This window comes from Apostichopus japonicus, chromosome 2 (genome assembly GCF_037975245.1).
Source record: "Apostichopus japonicus isolate 1M-3 chromosome 2, ASM3797524v1, whole genome shotgun sequence".
Classification (NCBI taxonomy): Eukaryota; Metazoa; Echinodermata; class Holothuroidea; order Aspidochirotida; family Stichopodidae; genus Apostichopus; species Apostichopus japonicus.
The window spans coordinates 13,282,417-13,305,082 of NC_092562.1; the positions used below are offsets into that span (position 1 = coordinate 13,282,417).

General features: G+C 35.9%; 1 protein-coding gene across 1 annotated transcript; it reads right to left on the reverse strand.

Moving 5' to 3' along the window:
- Window positions 1–3,747: 3,747 nt before the first annotated feature.
- On the reverse strand, window positions 3,748–21,665 carry LOC139978645 (uncharacterized). Its single transcript, XM_071989027.1, has 21 exons — window positions 19,420–21,665; window positions 18,643–18,748; window positions 17,931–18,002; window positions 17,162–17,221; window positions 16,664–16,732; window positions 16,336–16,407; window positions 15,952–16,023; window positions 14,840–14,917; window positions 13,791–13,865; window positions 13,542–13,613; window positions 12,879–12,950; window positions 12,396–12,467; window positions 11,291–11,443; window positions 10,787–10,855; window positions 10,433–10,513; window positions 9,393–9,464; window positions 8,959–9,012; window positions 8,308–8,501; window positions 6,222–7,759; window positions 5,337–5,475; window positions 3,748–4,892 (listed from the first exon to the last, which is right to left on the reverse strand). Exons 1-21 carry the CDS (start codon window positions 19,505–19,507, stop codon window positions 4,672–4,674), a joined length of 3,429 nt encoding a protein of 1,142 aa, XP_071845128.1. The 5' UTR covers window positions 19,508–21,665; the 3' UTR covers window positions 3,748–4,671.
- Window positions 21,666–22,666: the final 1,001 nt, after the last annotated feature.

Consider the following 22,666-nt stretch of genomic DNA (forward strand, 5'->3'; position numbering starts at 1 on the left):
TCTTCTTCCTTCTCGACATTTCCCACCACTTTCGTCTTCGTGTTCTTAGTTCTTCATCCCCAATTTGTCAATATTCCGGTTGACCCCTCTCACCCTCCCTCAACTATGTTCAAGGCAATACGTTTTGCTCCTTCATTATGTCCATGCCCTCTTCTTGCCGATAAGATTAAGTAATGATTGAAATTTTGGTTAAAAGCTACATACTTTTCTTCTCTCTGAATATTTTCAACAACATACCGGTCAGGTTGGTACGGCGCTAGCTGTCGTCAGAGATGTAAACTACTTGAACCACCATGACTGTGATCCCGAGACTGGTAGATGTTCTGTACCATGTCCTAATGGGTACACCGGGTTTAACTGCCAAATGATTGAAGAACTAACGACCAGCTTGATAACTACACATTTATAGTTAATCATTTATTCCCATTTCGAGGGCTCATATTCTAAACAGACATGTGGGTCTACATTTGGAATTTGTATAATCAGTGATTATTTTGTATTATTATGCCTACACATGCTTAGGCAGCAAGGATGCTGGTCTCACTGCCAAACAATAACCGTTTTTATCTTTACCTTGGCATCACAAGATGTGGATGGAACGATCACAAAATAACACAACACCGATCCCACATCCGGGTAATGTAACCTGATTTCTTAGTTAAAGTTGTTAATTTTGATTCATATAGTTGAAAAATACTGCAGAATCTTTTAAAACAAAAAGTGGATAGAAAAATACTTCTCATATCAGTTATAAGAAAAACAATTTATGCCTTGTATCTGTAATATTGTGACAAATAGCCTGTTCTTTGAAAATTGTCATAACTCGTTCATTTACAGGAATGCTGCATCCCGCAAAGAGGCTTAGGAAGGCTGATGCTTCAGTGCTTGCGTTATATCTTTTTTAAGCTACCATCAGCGACATATTTGAAGGATGACTTCTTCAAATTGAAGACCTCACTCACATCAAGTGTCATTCACCTATCGTGAAAAGTGAAACTTTATATAAAAGATGAACATTTTTCCAAGTTTGCAGAAGAATCTGTAGAACAATCTTCGTCGATTACCACGAAATTAAGAGGGACCACATTTTCAGACAAAGTGAAGGGAAATGTGGCATGAATGCCACAAGTAAGGTAAATGGACAAATCGCTAAGAAGATGGCAGCAACTCCTAACTGAGGTCGATATTCAGAGGGAAGCAGAAGAAGAAATATTCCTTTTACAGCATGCCCTGGATGTTTTCCTCCCTATTAGCAACCTTGTTGGAAAGTGATATGCCTGCAACAACCTTAGAGGTGTCCCCTGAAGCAATGACTCAAACAGCGGAACGGGCATTGCGGTACTGTGCTGGTTATGTACCATATACATTTAATATAAAAATACAATAAAATGAAAAGCATTAAAGTTGAGGCTTAATAAGTAAAATTTTATCTTCGTGGTCTCAGGATGAAAGCTCAGCTGCAAATGCATTTCTGGTTAATTCGAATGAGTGGATTGAAATAAAAATTAGAGGTGGCAAGACAGTGTATTTACATTTTTTAAACTCATACAAGAAACCCTGAGGTGGATGGTATACTGTTACGTGAATGGTCTTTATACTCCTCCGTGGTAAGCTTTGCACGCATAGCTACATAGCCAGTCATGTCATGAATATTCATGTGGTCTATTGGGCTTGTCTGTAATTTTGGAAGATTAAATGTTAAATAATGGGTATCACAGTCTAATTAAGGAAGATAAGGGTTTATTAAATCAATATTATCATTGAGTTAAATGCATACAACATATCTGCATATGTTTAGGGTGATATTGTTGTTTTTGGTTAGTAAATAGTTCAAGAGATTATTGAATTGAATTGAATTTATTGTCCACAATCAAAAATTCGGCTTACACAGGTCGCAAACGAAATAAAAGAAAAAAGTATAAGTATCAATAGACTGCGATACACATACATTAATACAAACATATATACAGCAAGTCCTAAATAAGAAATCTTCTCACTCGTGAATTAAAAAGTATGGATAGAATTATGCACAAATGAGTATATGAAGCGGGGCCTAAGTGTACGTGGTGGGCATAAACGCACTCCAGAGCGGTGGTAAATGTAGTGCTCAAACAAGGGGTGTGTTGAGTCTTGCATGATTTGTTTCACTTTATTGCAGACCCTCTCATGATACAAGCACTCTAACGAAGGAAGTGAACACCGATTATCCGCTGAGCAACTTTCTGAGATTGCTCAAGTATCTTCACATCGATTCTTGTAACATTGGCAAAGTAACAAATTATGTTATACATCAAAACACTTTGAATGAGGAATTTATAGATCAAGGTCATGATTGTTTATCCACTCTGAGGTTCTTCAGTTTTCTCAAGAAATATAGCCTCTGATTTGCTTTCTTATGTACAATTGTAGCATTACTAGACCAATCAATGTTGTTACTCAGCATGGTTTCTAAGTACTTATATTTATCTACTTGTTCTACTTGTTCCCCATGAACATAGATGGGAGCGTGAGATACTGGCTTGCGACGAAAATCTATAATCAGCTTCTTAGGTTTGGTTTCATTAAGTTGTAACAAATGATCCACCACTGGACAAAGCTTGCAATCGTGGTGGCGTATGAGTCAATGTCATCTAACAGGTAACCATGCAGTAACGACAGTATCATCCGCATATTTTATGACCCTACAATCACTGGTCATACTCTGACAGTCGCTGGTATACAGGGAAAAACGAGGGAGAGAGGACACAGCCCTGAGGCGCACCTGCACTTAAAATCATTTCCCCTGAGTAGGCATCGCCTATATTCACCCTCTGAAGTCATGAATCCATAGGATAGTTCGGGGAGATACACCGTATGCGATTAATTTAGCTGTAAGTAAGTGTGGGACATTTGTGTTGAATGCACTAGAAAAGTTTAAATCTCACATATTGTCTATCTTTATCTAAAAGAGAGTAACGTTTTTGCAGATATGTCAACACCGCATCATCAACTTGAACCCCCCTCCCTCCCTGCCCTATAAGCGAACTGCAAGGGGTCAATAAACTGTTCTGTAATACTGTGAGGGCGTTTCATTATAAGTCTTCCAACATTTCATGACGTTACAGCTAAGTGAGACGGTCCGAAAAGTCATTAGGCTCAGTTGAATTCTCTTTCTCTGAGACGGGTATAACTAATTACGTTTTCCACAGTCGTGGAATCTAGCCGATGTCTAAAGAACATTGAAAGAGTTTTGTGAATATCCCAGCCAGGATCTCATTGCATAAACCATCAGGGCATTGTGCTTTGGTGGTTTTCAATGATCCAAACACTACCCTAACTTCATGTTCAGTAACGCAAATCTCATTGTTAAAACTCCCTTTTTATTAATTCACTAATCAACCCACTCATTACTACATTTTTCTCAGTTGTAAAGTCCTAAAATTCATTAAACTCTTCCACGAAAGTTTGTGTGACCTCTGACTAGGGGGTCACCGACTTCTGTCTGTATCCAGTTAGCATTTGCATCGTTTTCCATGCACCAGCAGAATTATTTTTAGCAAAGTTTCTTTCTAATTTGTCTTTGTATGTTTGTTGACATTCTTCGACTTTACCTTTGATGCACTTCTGTACCTCGTTCACCCTTGTTTTGTTACCTTCCATCAGAGCTTCATCCTTTTCGTTGAGCAAATCTCTAAGTTCTTTGTGACCCACGGCTTATTATTCGGATAGATTTTGTATGTCTGAAGAGGGATGATTTTGTCGATATAGGTCTGGTGCTATAGCTACGTATACACTTGAGTCTTGACTACGGGGCCGAGCGGTAACACATTCTCTCGATTGAGACGTTCCTGGAATAATTGAGAATAATTCTCGGTAAAAATTACCAAAAATTCAGAAAAACTGATGAAATGCTGTAACAACTTAAATGTTAGAGTTACCATTAGTCCTTGACCTACCACAGTGCAGCACTACCACTGGTAGCACAGTGTATCATTGCATCGTGAAACCGATTCCTACACAAAGTAGGCTATACTGGTTTCGCCGTTATTACCAACAAATGGCGCCAAACCTTTACCAATCGTGAAATTACCATGGTAACGGCCCACTCAATGATAAATTTTGACATCAGACTTTTCAGTTTTCTCCAAATTGGCAGTAAGTGCCACAACTGTATAATACAATTTTGAGAGCTAAGTGATGGATGTACACGACAAAACAATAACAAGTCGCCGAAACGATTCGCAAATCGACTAAAAAGTCATTTTTTCTAGCATAAATTCCCTAACATTCCGTACAATATACGAAGAACACAATAGAGATTCATTTTGCATAACTTACCGGGTAAAAAAATCGGCCGAATCTCGGGTATTCACGAACTTAGGAAAAGGTAACTGTTTTTTCTTCAACAGCACATCTCCGTCGGCCTTGACAACACAAAGAATGACTACTGCGCGTGCGGTAAGAACAAGGGAAAGCCCCATGAGTAATCCGCTATATAAGGGCAAATAATAGAGGGCATTGGGAACGATTCGCCTGAGTCAGACGCGAGTTCCTGCTTGCAGGAGGATCTAAATACATACATAAATTATCTTGCATTACTATCGTTCTCCGACGATGAACCTCATCAGAAGCAGCAGAACAAGACCGTGGCCAGCTCTCCCTCTTCTTCCCACAGAGCAAGATGACATGGTGTCATTCCACGGAATGATATCGACGCCGTGGTGACGATAAGAGAGCGGAGTCTTCCGTTTCTCCTTGGTCACCTTGGTCACCGTTTATCAAAAGATGATGACGATTTACATGAAAGTTGTTATTCCTTTCAGGAATGGGTTCGTCTTCTGGTGACCGGATAAGACATCTTCGGCCTCTTATGTACACGTAGATTACTTTTGCAAGTTTCAGCAATGGTTTTCCTACGGTAGAAAATCACGAATAATATACTTTTAAGTTTCAAGAGTGAGTGGAACTATTGATCGGTATGCCCAAAACCACCCCTCAAAAGAAACATGATCATACATCAAGAACTACAAGGACGAAATGTGTATAATCGCAATCTTAATTATGAGTCATCTAACTTATGGATCTCGCCGTTGATATAGCATGGTAGAAGATTTACAACACTCAGCTAAAGTTGTTGCAATATGTAACATTTTGCTACTTAACCTAACAACAGATCTACAAATGAATTAAGAAGAAGCACTCATACAAAGGAGAGACAATCCATTGACTAACTTGATACGTTTTCTATTCTTAATTCTAACCACGTGTAGTCACTGCTGTATTTTTTGGTTGGTATTTGTAATGGTCACCATAGAAGATTCTACATTTTGGTCATGGCAGCTCTTCAATTAACTCACCGAAAGTAACGCCGAGGACACCGATATTGAGAAAAATCAATATAAATGTCATCGTTTCTTTCACAAACATGGAATCTGTTTCATTAGCTGGTACAGCAACCATTAACATGTTGAGGAAGATTGCCAACAAAGATGCAAGCTGTAGAAGGTTTGTAAAACATAAATAAATAAATAATGGATGGATTGATGGGTGCAGAATGTCATCATAGCTCAGGCAATGGACTTACAAACTAAGGATTGCAGGGCTCGAGTCCAGGCCAGATATTACATTTTGTTCTTTTTGCGAGGCACTTTATCTCCATTATCTCTCCACATTGGTGTTTAAATGGCGATGAACGAGGTACCTGCGTGCGCCAGTTTGCGACTGCACTCTATGGGAAGTCCCCCAGCGGATACGTAAATGTACCGCACAGCAGTGCCCCAGTGGCCACTTGTTGGATTTTACATGCTTTTAGTGTGACAAGTTACCAATGACCATGGTTAACCGTAGCAAAGTCGTTTGACAAGGCATTGCCCTAATACAAGACTGTAAACCTTGAGTTTTAAATTTGGAACTCTAACTTTATGATATCTGAAATCATTGAACAAGTTTGCAATCTGTCTATATCTTCCAGTTAAGGGAACTTTTTAACATCATAATATATGTCATTAATTTGTTAATATACAATGAAATAGTATTATAGCTAAACAATAACATTACTTTAATGAAAATAAGTTATGAAAGTTATTAAATGAAATATTTCAATTTGTTTATCAAGTTTATTACAAGAAAAGAAATATAAATACCTCCTTCATGAGAAATAGCATTCAAGTGCAGAATGTCTTATAACTAACTTATAGAGGTACATGGACAATTCACAAGTTGAAATTGATATCAATGTGTACCTGGAGTTGTTGCTCAAACTTATCCTTCATCGGTGAAAATGATGCATGAAGAGTAAGGAAGATAACGGCGAGGAAAATCGTGATGAAGATAGAAAGAGAGCTGCCCCATCCGAACAGAATGACAATGCATGTCTGTGAAACTTTTCTTGTAATTTCTACAATTTCCCAGTACCAAAACCGATCTTTGTAGTTCTCGTTGAGAAATCGTAACCATTTTGGATGCAATGATGATGACCTTGTAGAATCTTCAACACTTGAATCTTTACGATATTTCCACAAAAGATAAAATAATAATCCAGGAAAAGCTACAATGTATAGCGAAAATACGTAAGCAGCAATTTCGAATTTGCGATGGGTGTTTGTGTTACAATTGATGGAAAGGTCAGATCTCAGGAGGCTAACGTTGTGCAACATAGTTTCGTCTAATGTAAACGTTTGGCATGCGGGTCTGTACAATGTAATGATAGAATTACAAGTAGAGGGATACGTGATAAACAAGCCCAAAAGAGTTGCAAATAGCAATGTATCTTGTTTGATGATAACAACTTGACGCAATCTTTGTGAACGAGAATTCGAAGAGTCCCCTTGGAAAAACTTTGAACGTACTATTCTTAAGCAAACCGCCATAGCTGGGACTAATGCAACACTAACAGTCACAATAATTCCTATGAGAAACTCGGAATATGCATTTAAAGATACACTAGGAACGAAGCAGCTGGGTTTTATGAAAATGGTAGATATGTTAAACTGCAAGAGATCTAACCAATCAGACAGTTGTTTGAAAACCTCAGGCCAATAAAGGACGTCTAACGAGTCCCAAAATTCTCCCATCACTTGATAGAAACCAAGAACTATTTTCCCTCTTGCAAGTGCAACGTCAACAATTGAACGAGCTTCCTCGTGTCGTTTACGTCTGTACGTGTATACTACGTAAAAGCAACAGCCGGCAAGTAGGAGTAACCCTAATGCCACTTCTAATAGGAAGACCCATGTCTGAGGACATTCATGGCAAAAGTTCAGGACCTGGAAGTACTTCTCAGCGCATTCTGTACACATAAATCCCGTGTAGCCTCTATGACAATTTCCTTCAACGGTGTCGTTCTTGTTATCACATTTAAATGTTTGGCGACATGGGTGTACATAAGCGAGAGAACCGGAAAAGGACGCTGTGGTTTCATCATAAGAATCATCAAATTTCTGTAGATTTTCAATGTACACCCTGTACTCTGTGATGTTTGATGAAGTCCAGTCCCAGTAGAATCCAGGTTCTATGGTAACGAAGTCGTTTTCGCATCTCAGTCCTGCTTGTGGACAGAGTTCACAACCACCGAATCGATCTCTTCGAAAGTAGTTATCCATACAGAAACATGCTCGATACCCAGCGTGTCGACTCTTGTTGGTACCCTCCGGGCAAACCGCACAATTGAGAGGGCTGACGCCTCCTCCTTTGGCAACGAATGTTCCATTGTTGCAGTTATTGCAAGCGATAACGTTCGGTAACCGTTGAAATTGGCCGACTTCGTCCTGGTAGAAACCACCTGAGAGAAGAAACGTCCGTTGAGTGAAGTCTTAAGTGTGCGACTTTAACATCTATGTAAGTGCAGCCGATTCACATAGATATTACAGTAACTACTGAAAGTTTTAAACCACAGTAAATACTGGACTGTGCTGACAAATCTGATAAATCGGTAGCATGTGCTACTAGGTTTACAGTAAGAACTGAAAATATGTGTAATCCCAACAAATCCCAACAACTGGATTTGTTGGAATTACACATATCCTCAGTTCTTACTGTAATCCTAGTATCACATGCTACCGATTTATAGTACGATCCAGTTCTTTCTGCGATACGAAACTTAAAGATATACATTACTAACTGTGTTCTCAGTGTGTGTATGTGGGTGGTAAGTGACATTATTCCAAATGAAGATGACAGCAATTGATTTCAAAGTCAATAAAAAGCGAAGTCAATAATAATCTGGAGGAGCTAGCTTCGTAGACGAGGAGAGGAGAAGTAACGATAAATGACTGCATGAATTTAATAAGCCACCTATTACAATAAATACATGGATTGAAATTTACTCACCACGTGGACACGGTATACAACCTTTACGGCCTTGCAGGTTTGTATAACTTCCCTGAGCACATGCCACGCATGTATAGCGACGAAGAAATCTAGGTTCAGTTTGTGTGCAGTTAAATCCTCTCTGCAACAGACTGTCTCTTTGATAAGGGTCTATTACTTTAATCGTTGTCTGAAAAGTGTTTTCTACACAATCACTGTAAAAGACAAAACCCGAAGCGTAGTCCTGTTTGTTATGCTATTGTAGTCAGACATTTAGGATAAACTATGAAATGCTACCTTTAAAACACAGAACATTCAAGTGTATGAAGTTGATAATTAAGCTATCAAACTTGCCGGTACTTTTCAGCATCTGCAGGTTAAAACCACATCCTCATAGCATTTTGTATGAAAAAGAAACATAAGATTTTTTTTCTTTAAATTGGTGATATTATGTGAATACATGGGGCAAAAACAGACTAATTGATGGTATCAAGGAAAACTGAAAATTTGTTTGTATTTCCTATATAATAACTTATTTTTACATTAGAAGAAAGTCATTTTCAAAGAACATTGTCAATTAAGCAAACATTCAAAATCTTTCATATCTGAGAAAAAAGAAAAGAAAAAGCAACAAGAAAATTACACGTCACACACAACAATACATTAACTTACACATTTATGTTGTACGGCGCGGTGGGAATATTTAGACCATTACATGTGAGTATGCTTAAATTCAAAGAGAAACAAGATGAAAATCAGTTAATGTCATAAATATTGATTACTTTTCAATAGATATTTATATTTAGTCAACTTAATACAAGTTGTACTCATAATGCTAATGTTATGATACTAGCCGACCCTTTGCCCACTTTTAATTCAGTTATTTAACAGCACCAGCGGTTTACTCCATCAAAAATAATAATAATAATAATAATAATAATAAAAAAATCAATTGCTACCTGTTTGTGATAAATACAGTTTAAAAATCTATAAAGGAAGCTGTTTTCAATAAACCCCGCACATCTCACTTATGTGAATATGATGTTATGAATTACTGTGATTGCAATATAATTAATTACGGCATATTCACATGCAGCGCAACTCACATTTCACCATTTTCTTGAATTCCTTTGAGAAATTCAACAGAAAGATGATGGACCGGATTTCTCTGAGCTTCGCTTCAAGGGGTATGAGTAAAGTGAAAGTCGTGTTATCGATTATCGATATATTAAAAATAATTATACCGATGACAACGATGATAACGATGATAATGATTATAATGAAGATAATGATAATATCGATAATAAGCATAGGAAAAAAAAATAATAATCATCGTCATAAAAAAAATAATAATCATCATAGTAATCATAATAATAAGTACTTCAAGTCAAAATTATAAATAGTTAGCATATCGTATTTCATAAATGAATTGGCTGTCAAACTATGGAAGTAGCAATTTGGTTCTTGTCTTAAAGTCAACCAATCAAGGATCAGGACGGTCACTGAACTACCCATTTAATCGATTAATTAATGTACAGTGAGATCAACGAGCATGCCAATCAATTGATCATTAAAACTACTACGAAGGCAGCAACAAAACAATTGACAAACTATTGAACTTTACGTAGATAATTCTGTCAACTGATCAATTGTCCATAAATACCATTGACTAAATTTCCCTCGCAAACCAGGGAAAAGTAAATGACTTCCAACCAACAGAATTATAAAGCAGCCAACAAATCAATCCATCAAACAAAACATCCAGATCCACTTATTGAACAACAAGAATAAAACAAAACAAAAACAAATAATCATTGAACACATAAAAACAACTTTACAAAACAACAACAAAGAGCAAAATGACCTGTCAACTAGTAAAACTATCAAACCATGAAATTCTGGAAACTGAGATTCTTGTATTAGTCAACAGGTAACAGGACAATCAAATTTCATTTATTAAAAAGTCTAAAATTATCTTTAGTTCAAAAAAGGCCATTTCCTACCTTGTTTGGTGGCAAATCTACCAGCAAGAGTTCCCGGCGAATTGGCCGACGCAAGCACTGGCAGTTACGCAAATTTTGATTATGTTTGTTATGATCGTTACCACCTGCAACTGATTCCGACGAATCTAAAAATATATACTCACATCAGCTTTGTAGGATTGTACTGGGAGTTCGGCAGGTATAAACTTTTGGTTAAATTTGCTATTTGATTTCGGAAAATGTACCTTGATAAAATGGTTAAAAGACGAAGAAGTATTATAAGGTTGTCATTTTTGCTTGATTGTAGAGACACAATGAAGTACAATAGAGTCCAATAAATAATTCATACTTTTGTACTGTACAGTTTACAGAAGATTCGACACTGTGACAATGTGTGTGCAATTATGCTTTTTATAATTTGAAGTAGCATGGTGTACATGAACAACAAGTTATTTGACTTTGTGAATTACACTTTGAGGTACACCTAAGATATCGGTGCTGAGAATGATATTACTCACAGAGTGTCGACGGACGTTAACGACAGCATCCCTTCTGGAATTTCGAACAAACTGTTACCGTCCAAATATCTTTGTTTTATTAAGAAAAGAACAGTGTCCATGAAATACATTGACAATGATTATTATGACACTTAGGTGATTGTTTTTTATCTGAAAGCATCCCCGTACCAGACATAAGATGCCTGGAGCACGTAAGTGTTCATGATGTTAGGAGCGGGGGGATGTTTTACCCTAAGAAAAATTACCTCATTCTTCCCGGTTCTTCATAAATCGCGATCAGTAACCAACTTGATGTGTAAATCCAAATTAGGTTTAAAAAGAAGTTAATAAAGCCATTTGTGAAGACATCCTATGTCAATAGCAATAATTGCAAAGATACTTTGAAGACATTAACGTAATAAAATCATGTGCTGGATTTGGTATTGACACAACTCATTGGAAACGGTTAGAGAATAGTGCCTTATGCAATTCCCTCTAGTCAAATGATGCGGACATATCACTTACAGTTGTTGGAGCCTCCGCAAGTGACTGAATACAGTCGGTGGAATATATTCAAGTTTATTATCGCTCAGCGTTAGTCTCATCATGAAGTGGTTGGTGTATTCAGATGAAAACAGTTCTTCGGGAATCGTAATTAATCGATTACTTGAAAGATCCCTGTAAAGAAAACAGAAGAAAAAATAGTCAGCAACAATTAAATAGAGAGGTAGTTGCAGTCAATGATATGAAGTTGTCTGGCTTTCTCTGTACTCTCTCCTCGAATCCTGTCCTGTCGAATAAATCATAGTTGTCCACAACAATCGGTCAGAATATCATTCATTGTAGCAATATAGAATGAGCAATTCTTGTAGGGAAAATGGCACGCTTTGCAGGTAATCTTCCTGGACGGTCAGTTTGCAGTCAATCAGCGAAGTGATAATACATGCAATATAAGCTAGATTAGGTTCTTCGAACACCAAGGAACAAATTGAACACCTAGGTTGTGGCCGGTGCTGCTACCCGGTGCTCATTGAAGCAATGATGCTTAGTGATCGGGAGGTTCGATACCCTGCCCGGGTCACAGTAAGGTGGGTCTTTCATCCAAGACCAATCTACGGTTTAACCATCTGAAATGACTTTCTTAATTGGAAAGATTCTATATTTGAGTTGAAACTGTTGAAGAAACTGTTGAATTGCAAGCCAACTGACGTGTAAGTTGTAATCCATAAGCCCTTGCTGGTTTTCCCCACATTTGTGGTCGCTTAAGCGTCGTTAAAATAACTGCTGATTCCTATTATGTTGTAAGAAGGTTTGGTACATATAGGCTATGTTTTGACGAGAGCTGTGAATGCATAAAATACATATATACATAAATACATATAAAAGAATTCCATCACCGCGAAAGAGAGATCTTCGTGGCCTCGCAGTCAAAATCTTTGCCGATAGATATTATATATCGATTCATGTATTGGAGAATTGATGTATCGTTTAAGAGTTTGACATGATAGGATTGTAAGAGAGTATTATATCTTAGTACTGAGGGCTCTAGCGCACACATTAAATAGTCTGCGGAAAGTAGATGGCGTAAATCTACTTAGACACGATGCAACAGTAGAATGTATATACTTACAGGTCGCGGGTTATCGAAGTACTGTTGAAAAGTTTGGTTGGTATGGAAGTAAGACTCGCATTGGACAGTACTCTGAAAACAGAGGATTAAGTAAAATGAAAGTCTTTAATCACCTGAAGTGTTTTTCAATATTCTCGCTATAGCAAACAATCGGTTCGGACTGTTATTTTCAAGTTACCAATCACGAATCAACATAGATAATATTGCTTTTCTTTGGGCACCTTTCATACAGATTTAAGCTTATGTAAAGCTTGTGAAGCATTTAGTTTCTTCTGTCCCTCAAGAAACTTTAAAAGAGTGCTTCCGTATATACAAGTATAATATCATATAATTGTGCGATATCATTTTCCTTATTAAACGTGATTGTACGCATTTGCAATAATGTGCTAAACTTTCCCTTATGCTAACACTAAACATACTTGGTATTGAAATGATTACTATAATAACAGGTTATATAGCTGTGGCCAATATAACAAGTCTTACAAACTCTGAATCGACGTCAGGTGCTTGAATGTTGAATCGTCAAGCTGTATTAAAGGGTTACTCCTGAAAGTTCTAACCAGTAGAAAGGAAAAGAGAAATGCCCAACTTACTGTTGTAATCTGATATTTTTTATATAAAATGCACGAAAATAAGTCAAGAAAAACAAACTCAATGAAATGATGGGCATTTGTTCTTTTTAATACTACGTTATGCCGTAAATCGCAACTTCCAACCTCGCACTTTAGTGTTGCCAGATTACATTTGCCCCAAATGTTAGAATCTGGCCGTATTATACAATAGCTGTATAAAGGGGACGTACAGTTATCCTGCATCGTGCCTTGTATTTGACACTTAGCGAGTCTTTCACAGTAAAAGGAAATAGGATAATGTGTTTGTTTACTGTTGATTAAAAGCAGAGCAAAAACATTCAAAGGTTTCAAAAAATTTCCTGAAAAAAATCAAGTTAGTACTTTGGTGGAACACATATTTGTGTGAAAATTCTTGGCTAAACAAACTCTCTAATTGAAGTGATAACAAGTGAAAATAAATGAATAAATCTATCATCTAATTAATGGGATCAATGTCTAAATATGTCATTGTTATGGTGAAGGTGAACACAATGTTTACACTTACATAGAAATCTACAAACTATTAATGTCTTACATGTAAAACAACCGAATTTGGGAATAAAACATTTCGCCATCGATGTGGGTAATGTCATCAAATGCTAATTTTCTGTAAAACGAAAAAGAAGTTACAGGAGCGATGTTATAACGTAAGAGAACGAATGATAAACGTAAAATATGATAAAGATGACAATGGCGATGACGATTGTAATGATCATTGTTATTAAATATATTATTATTATTATTGTATCGTCGGTAAGTTGATAACACATTTAGTTTCACTTACAAAGAAGTAAGTTTAGTACAGCCTCTGATAAGGCCTGTTGGGACGTTTCCCAGCATATCGCATTCGGACATCGTCCTGTTCATAAGAAAATTTAATAATTTAATGTGCTACATATTTTACCAGTTATATATCTTTAAAGATGTTCTTTATTACGGAATAAGTGCCAGGGCAACCGAATATATCTACTCCTAAACACATCATCATCGTTAGTACAACATGAGCTACAACTCATTGCACTCTTTTACTCAGCAATGCACTTTATCTCTTGAGAAATGGCCGTTCAAAAATCTCATTCATTAGCCTATTGTTGTAAATTGTTTGTTTTTTTTGGACGTTAGTAGGTAACAATGTAAAAGAACTTTATAAAATATTTACACTTACTTATTTGGAGTATTCGACAATAAAATCCAATACCATCTAATGCCACCCATGTACATCTAACACTTCCACGAATATTACTGACTGGATGCAACTGAAAATCTGACTGTATGTTAACTTAGCCAACAGATTAGATTCACGTAATTATCCACAAATGTAAAAAAAAAACGTTCATACTAAAGTTAGCAGCTTCATTAATTAATAATTTAGATAGAACAGGTAAAAATATAACTTGTATCATATACACTTGTGTATATAGTATATAAAATATATGATTTGGTTATTAACTGACATTATATGACAGAAAATTCATATACACTGTCTGAGACAATAAACACTGGACAGTGGTCCATACTATTTCAGGAACATATGATCAGCTATAATAGTCTCAAGATAGCTATAGTTTGTTATTTTAACAGTCTATAGAAGTAACAACCACTTACATATGATCAGCTATGATAGTATCATGTTAGTTATAGTTTGTTATTTTAACAGACTATAGAAGTCACAACCACTTACATATGATCAGCTATAATAGTTTCATGTTAGTTATAGTTTGTTATTTAAACATACTATGGAAGTAACAACCACTTACATGGGATCGACTATGATATTATCATGTTAGTCATAGTTTGTTACTTTAAAAGACTAATGAAGTAACAACCACTTACAGTTTCTGCAAACTCTCGCAAACTAGATTCAAGGCCCCCTCATCAATGTGACGAAGTTTCCGATTCAAGCTCAGTCTCCTATTAAGTAATGAAATATTGTGTAAGATGGATAAGAACAGAATAATGGGATAATAAAAATTATTTTGAATTTCCAAGTCCAATACAACAGTATGAAGAATATATCGTCCAACTCCGTTGCAATACTGTCCAGTACATTTACTCAAAATGTATTCATTTATTTTTCAGTACCAATGAAAGGGGTACGCCAGATTCCTTTTAAATATCTTGTTGTATGCACGTAGTGAACGAGCGAACCTTTACAAATTTGGTGATCATGTTCACTGAATGGTTTGACAGATTTTTCACCTGTGAGCTTCATAGCCACAATCTCTCCAGAAGTACTGTCGGGGAACAAAATCTCATCTTGCGAAGCTATATCGTTATTTGATTTATATGACATATCAGCGGAGTGAAAAGTCATAATTACATAATTATAACAATAATAACGATGTTAAAACCTAACTGCAACAAACGGCCAAATAAAAAAAGAGTTTCTGTTCAAGCAACTTAATGTAGCAACAATTGTGACCGAAAGGCAAGCATTCCTTTTCAATGAAAATTCAGCTTGGGGAAACAGACCATCAAATTAAAAACGTTTACTTTACTTGTAACTGTCTCTTAACATCAAGAGTCTCAATAAGTTTATGCCTTTATGCTTTTAATAGACCTTACACCATGGACTGCAGTAAAACCTTAGCAGAACGACGTCATTTCCATTCTTCTGGGTCAAAATAAACCTGGTTTCAATGTACTTACATTATACGTAATCTTACGTGACTGTGACGTCACATAATTCTCATATGATCAGCCAAGACGCAAGATTAGGAATGAAAGGTTATTAATTGTCTGAAAACATGAATCAAATTTTGCATGAACAAATCATCATATGGAAACAATTACGTAACGTATTCAGAAATGACTGATAACGATACGGAAAAAAAGAAGAAAAAACCCCATCATTTGTCAGTATCGCTACTTCTTTGATAGTCTGATACTTTATTTAATAGATGCGATACTATAGGATACTGCTACATTTCCCCCGTTATACGTACAAATCGATCAGTCGTGGAAGAAAACCCAAGCTGTGTTGACTAATCCGATCGAAAAGATTGTTTCGTAAATCGCTGTGGAAGAAGATCATCAAAAAAGAAAAAGAAGTAGCAGAACAAAGACGAAGGCAATACATAAATGTATTTTAGCATAATTTGTTATAGTATTAAAAGTAAGGCCAGTCATTGCCCTGTGAAAAAAAAGGTATGTCTCAAGAATTTAATAACTGTCTCGAGAGAGAACAAAAATCTGTTTGGTGTTTTAGCACTTAAACGGCTTAATAAATACAAAATAAAACAATAGGACATCACAATATATAGGAATGAATACTTTAAACGACATTGAGTTTAACCATGGCATTTATAAAAGTGTCAAAATGTACTTACAGGAGAGTTAGTTTGGAACAATTTCGTGTAATATAATCTGGCAGGAAGGCAATGCGATTACTATGTAAGTTCCTGAATATTAAAAACGAAGAAGACATGTTAATAACAAAAGCTGTTGCAATTTGTCATAAATATGTATATATATATATACTTTAAATTTTCAATTGTTTGATAAATAGGTCGACTGGCAACCACTGACCTGGAACAGAACGTGTGTCTAGAAAACGTGGTGTTCTAGGTCTGTTACAAGCCTATACCAGTTCACTAAGTGGTGATCCAAGGGTGTTTTCCTTTTCTACAAAATCTTCAAATTTAAGGTTTAACTCACACTTCCTCAAGATGTTCACATTGGCTGAAAATCAGTTCGCTACTTTCCAGAAGGTTGTTGTTAGCAATTCTAAAGAAATATAAAAGAAGTCCGCTGGCGACATGTTTATTATGAACTTTAAACTTGTAAATTTAGATGTTTTGTAGCAGTTTTGTTTATTCTGAAAGGTTTACAAACTTAGTTCTGGTATAGTTTTAAAGTACAATAAATTGTTAATGTTTCCAATTTAAGTTGTTATCACTATGAAACTGCATTAACGGTATTTCAGATGTAGTTTTCACAGTTATTGCCTGTTTTGAATTGAAGTTAAGTATGTTTTATTGGTAGTAAAGTTCAAATATGCTCGTACATATATAAAGTTGAGAGACGGAACTTTTCCTAAACGACTAATTTCTCCAAATTTTGAGGTGCATTTTAAATAATCTCAGGCATAGACCTACTGAGTACCTTGAAGATGGTTAAGTATATCCCAAGCATTATTAACATACATTGACTTACAGTTTTTTCATACTCATTGGTGGAATAAATGGTTCTGTCACAGAGTTCATTACGATTGTACTGTCAAACAAATGAAACCAACCATTAATTAGTTGAAATAGTTTCTTTGTTTATTTGACAAAGATATCCAAATTACAGCGTATTTGTGTATCAAGAGGTTCTAAGTAAACCAATAAGAGGAATATGAATCTCGATGTAATAACAATAACAATAATAATAATGATTATAATAATAATAATAATAATAATAATAATGATGATGATGATAATAATAATAATAATAATAATAATGATGATAATGATGATGATGATAAAAATAATAATAATAATAATAATAATAAATAATAATAATATTATATGATTTGATGTAGGATGACGATCCGACAAATAAAGAGAAAGAGGAAGTGGTCATGGGTCATATTGTTGTCGAGCATTTGTCCTTTCGCATTATCTCGTTGATTGTGTACACAATACATCCCGATATTCTCGTTGTCATTATAAATGGACTCAAATCGTGTTGAAAGCTTGTATTGGGGAGTAACAACCAATCTTGCATTATTATATAATGCGACAGAGTATTGCAATAAACTTTGTTCCTAGTATGATTCTCTAAGGATTTTAGGAAGCGTTACATTGCCAAAAGTTACGAATATAGGCTATATCCCCAACTCATAAGTATGTGTGGACGAAAAAAACATTCCGCTGTGTTCCATTGGAACTGGGGGCGGACCATAAAAGCATTTAATTCCGACCACACAAGGTATACTCACAGTTTGGACAGTACGGCAAAATATCTAAAATAATCCTTCGGTATACATGAGATTCCATTGTTCTCAAAATTACTGTGGAAAGAATAATCAGCGTATACCTTTAATGCTATAGTGTTACCATGACTTTCTATCGCTTCGTTTTGGATATCTCTCCATAAAAAAGCAGATGCAAAGGACAGTAAGAAACACCAAAGAGAAATATGTTTAAAGATTTTTTTTTAAACTGCACTACATGGAACCTCGACCCAGCAAACATACACAATAGGCCTCCCTACGGTCCTGAGGAGGGGGATGTGGGTGGGGTTATATTCGTTTATTCCTTCCGTTAAACTTTTTAAAGTTTACGATCCCTTCGGTTCTTACAAGGCATGCGGATAAAATGCAATTTTGTCTTTACCAAAATAACCATACGATGTCACTGATGAAACTAACTAACTATCCAAACGTTTCTGTGATCATTTCGAAGATGCAAATTCTTCGAAGTGGTATTCTTCACACGGACCACACCCGTGATACGTATCTCTACTCCACCCACAATCCGATAGACACAATAAGCAATGAGAAAAAGCCCACTTAGTTTAGCAATGATCTCTATGATGGGATATTATATAAAATTAGGGTATGGCCTATAAGAAAACCGCCGGCCTATACAGAGATTTTGTATATGAAACTAAGAAGAAATGAATCCTTTTGCAATAAATTAAATACATACATGGTGTAGGTGTCATTCGGTATATGTGATGGAATTGCTGTTAAATTCCTATTGGAACAATCAACGTTTCGGCTCACACATTTGCAAACCTCGCAGACGTTGGAATCTAAGGACAAATTTCAAAGAAGTAAAATTTATTGATAGCAAATAATCATTGGTATGTTAATAAGGACTACATTTGATTGTGTCCATGACCAAACATGTCACACAACACTGTAAATATTAACCAAGATTGGGCTATCCTCACAGCGGTACGATTTGCCCTCTATAGGCTAAGAGTAGAAGGGAAGCTAATTTCAATGTGATCATTTTCAATGTTGTATTTATATTATTATATTCGCTCAAGCAACTGAGAAAGTTCTTGTCTTTATTATTTATTAAACATTGCACGTATAATTGCTCTGAAATGTTACTATTAAATATGACAAAAGTAATCAAAACAGCGAACATATTATACGACAGGTTAAATACTAATCAAAGACCGGCGGCTATTTTGAAATAATTCCCTTTCGCCCTCATAACATTGAACTTTTAGTACAACTTGTGACTGGTTTGAACTGTCATCATAAAAAATAAGTCTTTTGATTATGACAGAACGAACTGTATTACATTGCTCTCAATTTACCAGCAATGCTTTTAAACACTGCAAGATAGAGAAACTCAAATGTGCAAGAAGCAAGGTAAATGTTCCAGATAAATTGCAACGGACATGATACTCTCTCTCACTCCCTCTCTGGGATTTATGCCTTTAATGGTAACATCTTGTCCCTCACTTACCCAATAAGCGACAAGGATCATTTCCAGAGGCCACGCAGATGGCGGTGATGGCAACCATTAAAGCATAACATAGTTGCAAGATGTCCATTGTAACGAAAAGAAAAACTCAAATTGACTCTGCTTGTAGTTGACAAGCGATATTAATTAATAGTTATTACATATATTTCTTCATCGCCAAAGTGGCCTAGTGTAATAACTGCAGTGATTGATATAATTCACAAAGACTTTTTTGATATGTTATAAGAACGTAGTCGTAAAAAATATAAAACCAATAACGCTATGAAACCGAAATTAAGGAAATGAGTGGAGTGATATTTGCGCGTTCATTAGGACAATAAGTATTTATTATGACAGGTATATGGCAGGAATATACAGTTCGTGCATCAAGAGAAATTCTCTTATGTTTTACTTTATCCGAGAGTAATTTCTGGTTTTATAGCTGCCGTTATATTTAATGATGAAATTTCTTATCATTAGATTTTCACTTTCAGCTTAGCTGAGTGTTACAAAAAAATGCATCGAAAAAAAAACAATTAATTTTACTTACAATAAAGTCAGTTTTGAATAATTGCGTGCGAAAGAAAAAACATTCCGACAAGTACCGAAGGCGAGTGCTATATAGTAAGACAAAATGAAAATGAAACTAAATGAAACTGCCTGAGTATGTCATGCAAGGGGTGAGACGTTATCTTTGTTATCTGGAAGTCACTGGGAATTGAATGCAAATTTCACTAGCCTGCGGATGCTGAGAATACCCTGCTCTTGCATATCATCAGAATACATCTTCCCACTGCAGGCTATCCTTTGTAAAACATTTCAATAAGGTATAGATAGAACGGTTTAATCACATCAGAAGGTAAAGGGTTTTGCTAAATTGGTCACCGTGTAAGAACTCGATAGCCATTAATAGTTAAGAGCTTCTATAATCAGGCGCGTTGTAGCCAGGAATTTGCCAAGGGAGGGGCGAACATGTAGGCAAACTATCAGCGCCGTAGATTCTGCATTGAAAACTATCTAAGCGTAGCGCCATCGTGAGTTGGCGCTACGCGTACAAGAAAATTTTGGCTGAAAATGTCTCCCAGATCGCTGGAAATGGCACTTCCCAGGCCTTGTAAGTTGCATCTAAGCTTGAAATTACTAGCGATGTCATAAAAACATACAAACAAAATATGCTCAAGGGGGGGGGGGCGGTCGCCCCCTCGCTACGCGCCTGTCTATAATAGTATACATAAATAGTCTAGAACGTGTGCAGCCCAGATTGTCGATAGACTCATTTCGAGGGTCCGCATTGTCAACCTTGCTCTAAGGAAGGAAACGGCTACTAACAACACATTCATCTAGAAATTTATATTTTATATATTGTTTTCAGTATTGTTATCGTTTTGCTGCCGTTTATATGGTCACATCATTCCACTGAACAACGGAAACGACTCTTCTACGAGCTCTGCAAATTGCAAGATTTGACTTACACTTGACAAAAATGTTCACAGTTTTTACTGAAAATCGATACCACCATCTCTAGAAAGTTGCATTGACCGTCTGTTAATTGAGTGACATCATTTCAATTAGCGAGAATTCGTTTATGTTTGTCATTTACAGTCTCTCGTGTACGATATTAACTGAATTGTGTAGTTCTTTTTTATATATATCCACCCGAACCGAATTGTACAGTTGCTTATAATAGCGTTTTCGACATGAATACATTGCGCATATTGCGGCCTGTGTTAAAAAAAACACGTAAACAAGATGCATGTGATGATAACGACTGTCCATTGGAGTCTACACAGGCCTAGTTTCAATGGTTACCTTCGTACACAGTACAGCGTTTACCTATAGAAACGAGCTGGAAAGCAAAATCGTGTTGCTAGCTCATTTATAACTAGCCTAGAAATACTATTAAAGCAGTAAGAATGGGCAAAAATGTGAAAGGTGTTGTGACAACAATGAGACCATCGGTCATACCAAGTAGTCTTCGTTTACCAGTCGTCCAACCATTACTAATCTATAATTCCACTACGATTTACTGCATTGTATTTTTAACATATCTAGCTCTCGCATGCTCCCAAAACATAACACGTGTTAGTGTGTTATAACACCCTGGCATATAAATGCATAATATGCTACACGTTAAGAACAAATATAAGCTCACACCTTTTCGGCTTGGGTGCACCCCTATATCATTGATGATTAGTAAAAAATGGGCTTATAGTGCATGCCTATAGGATAGATAACATCAAAGCTGTAAGCGATTGATTGAGGAATGTTCAGGTTGGAGAAGGGGAGAAGCGAGGATTCACATTCTCCAGGTGCAGTTACAGTGTTAAAATGTAAGGTTTCAGTAGCAACTGATAAATAGAAGCAAAGATGGGCTGTAAATGTTGTTAGAATAACTACATATCTAAACTTGTAAACTTTTAAACCAAAGCAAATGGCAAAATTGAATGTTTTTCAAAAGTATTAACACCATATATCAGTAGTTCTAAGTATGATGTTCTGAAATAGGATTAAGAAGTAGGATATAGGAATTTTAAATAAAAAAAATCCTAAGACTGTTGTAATGCTTGATATCAAATATTCTTTAGATGACATAATCACAGTCACGGGTTATCTTATTGCGTAAATGCTATGTTTAGCATTCTGTTATTAACAAACATTAACTTCCAGTGTTTGCAAATTTGTTGGTGATAAGAATGCTACTGTCACGGAGATCATTTCAATCGACTTCAATTCAGTGATGTCAAATTACACTGAAGTCCTGTACATAACATCTTCAGTCTGGCATAAACTATGATTCAACAATGGTGAGCTTTATGAACATTCATTAGGTGCAGTTACGTTATGTAAATCGAATGTAATTAAAATATGTCATTCAACAGTTCAAATATACACGTAAACGCATGAAAATTAACAACAAATTGACTTTAGCTGATTTAGTTGCATACATAATGAACTCCTGTTCATTTACAATAGACTTCTTTAAGTTGTACCATTATGTGCTAATATATTTTAGCGTTCTCAAAATTCTCTTTCAATGTAACCGCAATCCAATAAAACAGCCTATTTAGACAGGTACTTGAAATATTAATAACGCCGTTGAAATGTTTCACTGCTGTTTCATTTTTATTGAATCCACAAGAACAAGTCATTCTCTGGATCAAGTATCAATAAACGCCTATTAGTTTTTATCTCATTGAATTTAATCTTATTTTCAAATTAGCTTTAATCAAGTTCTTTCAATGTAACCTCC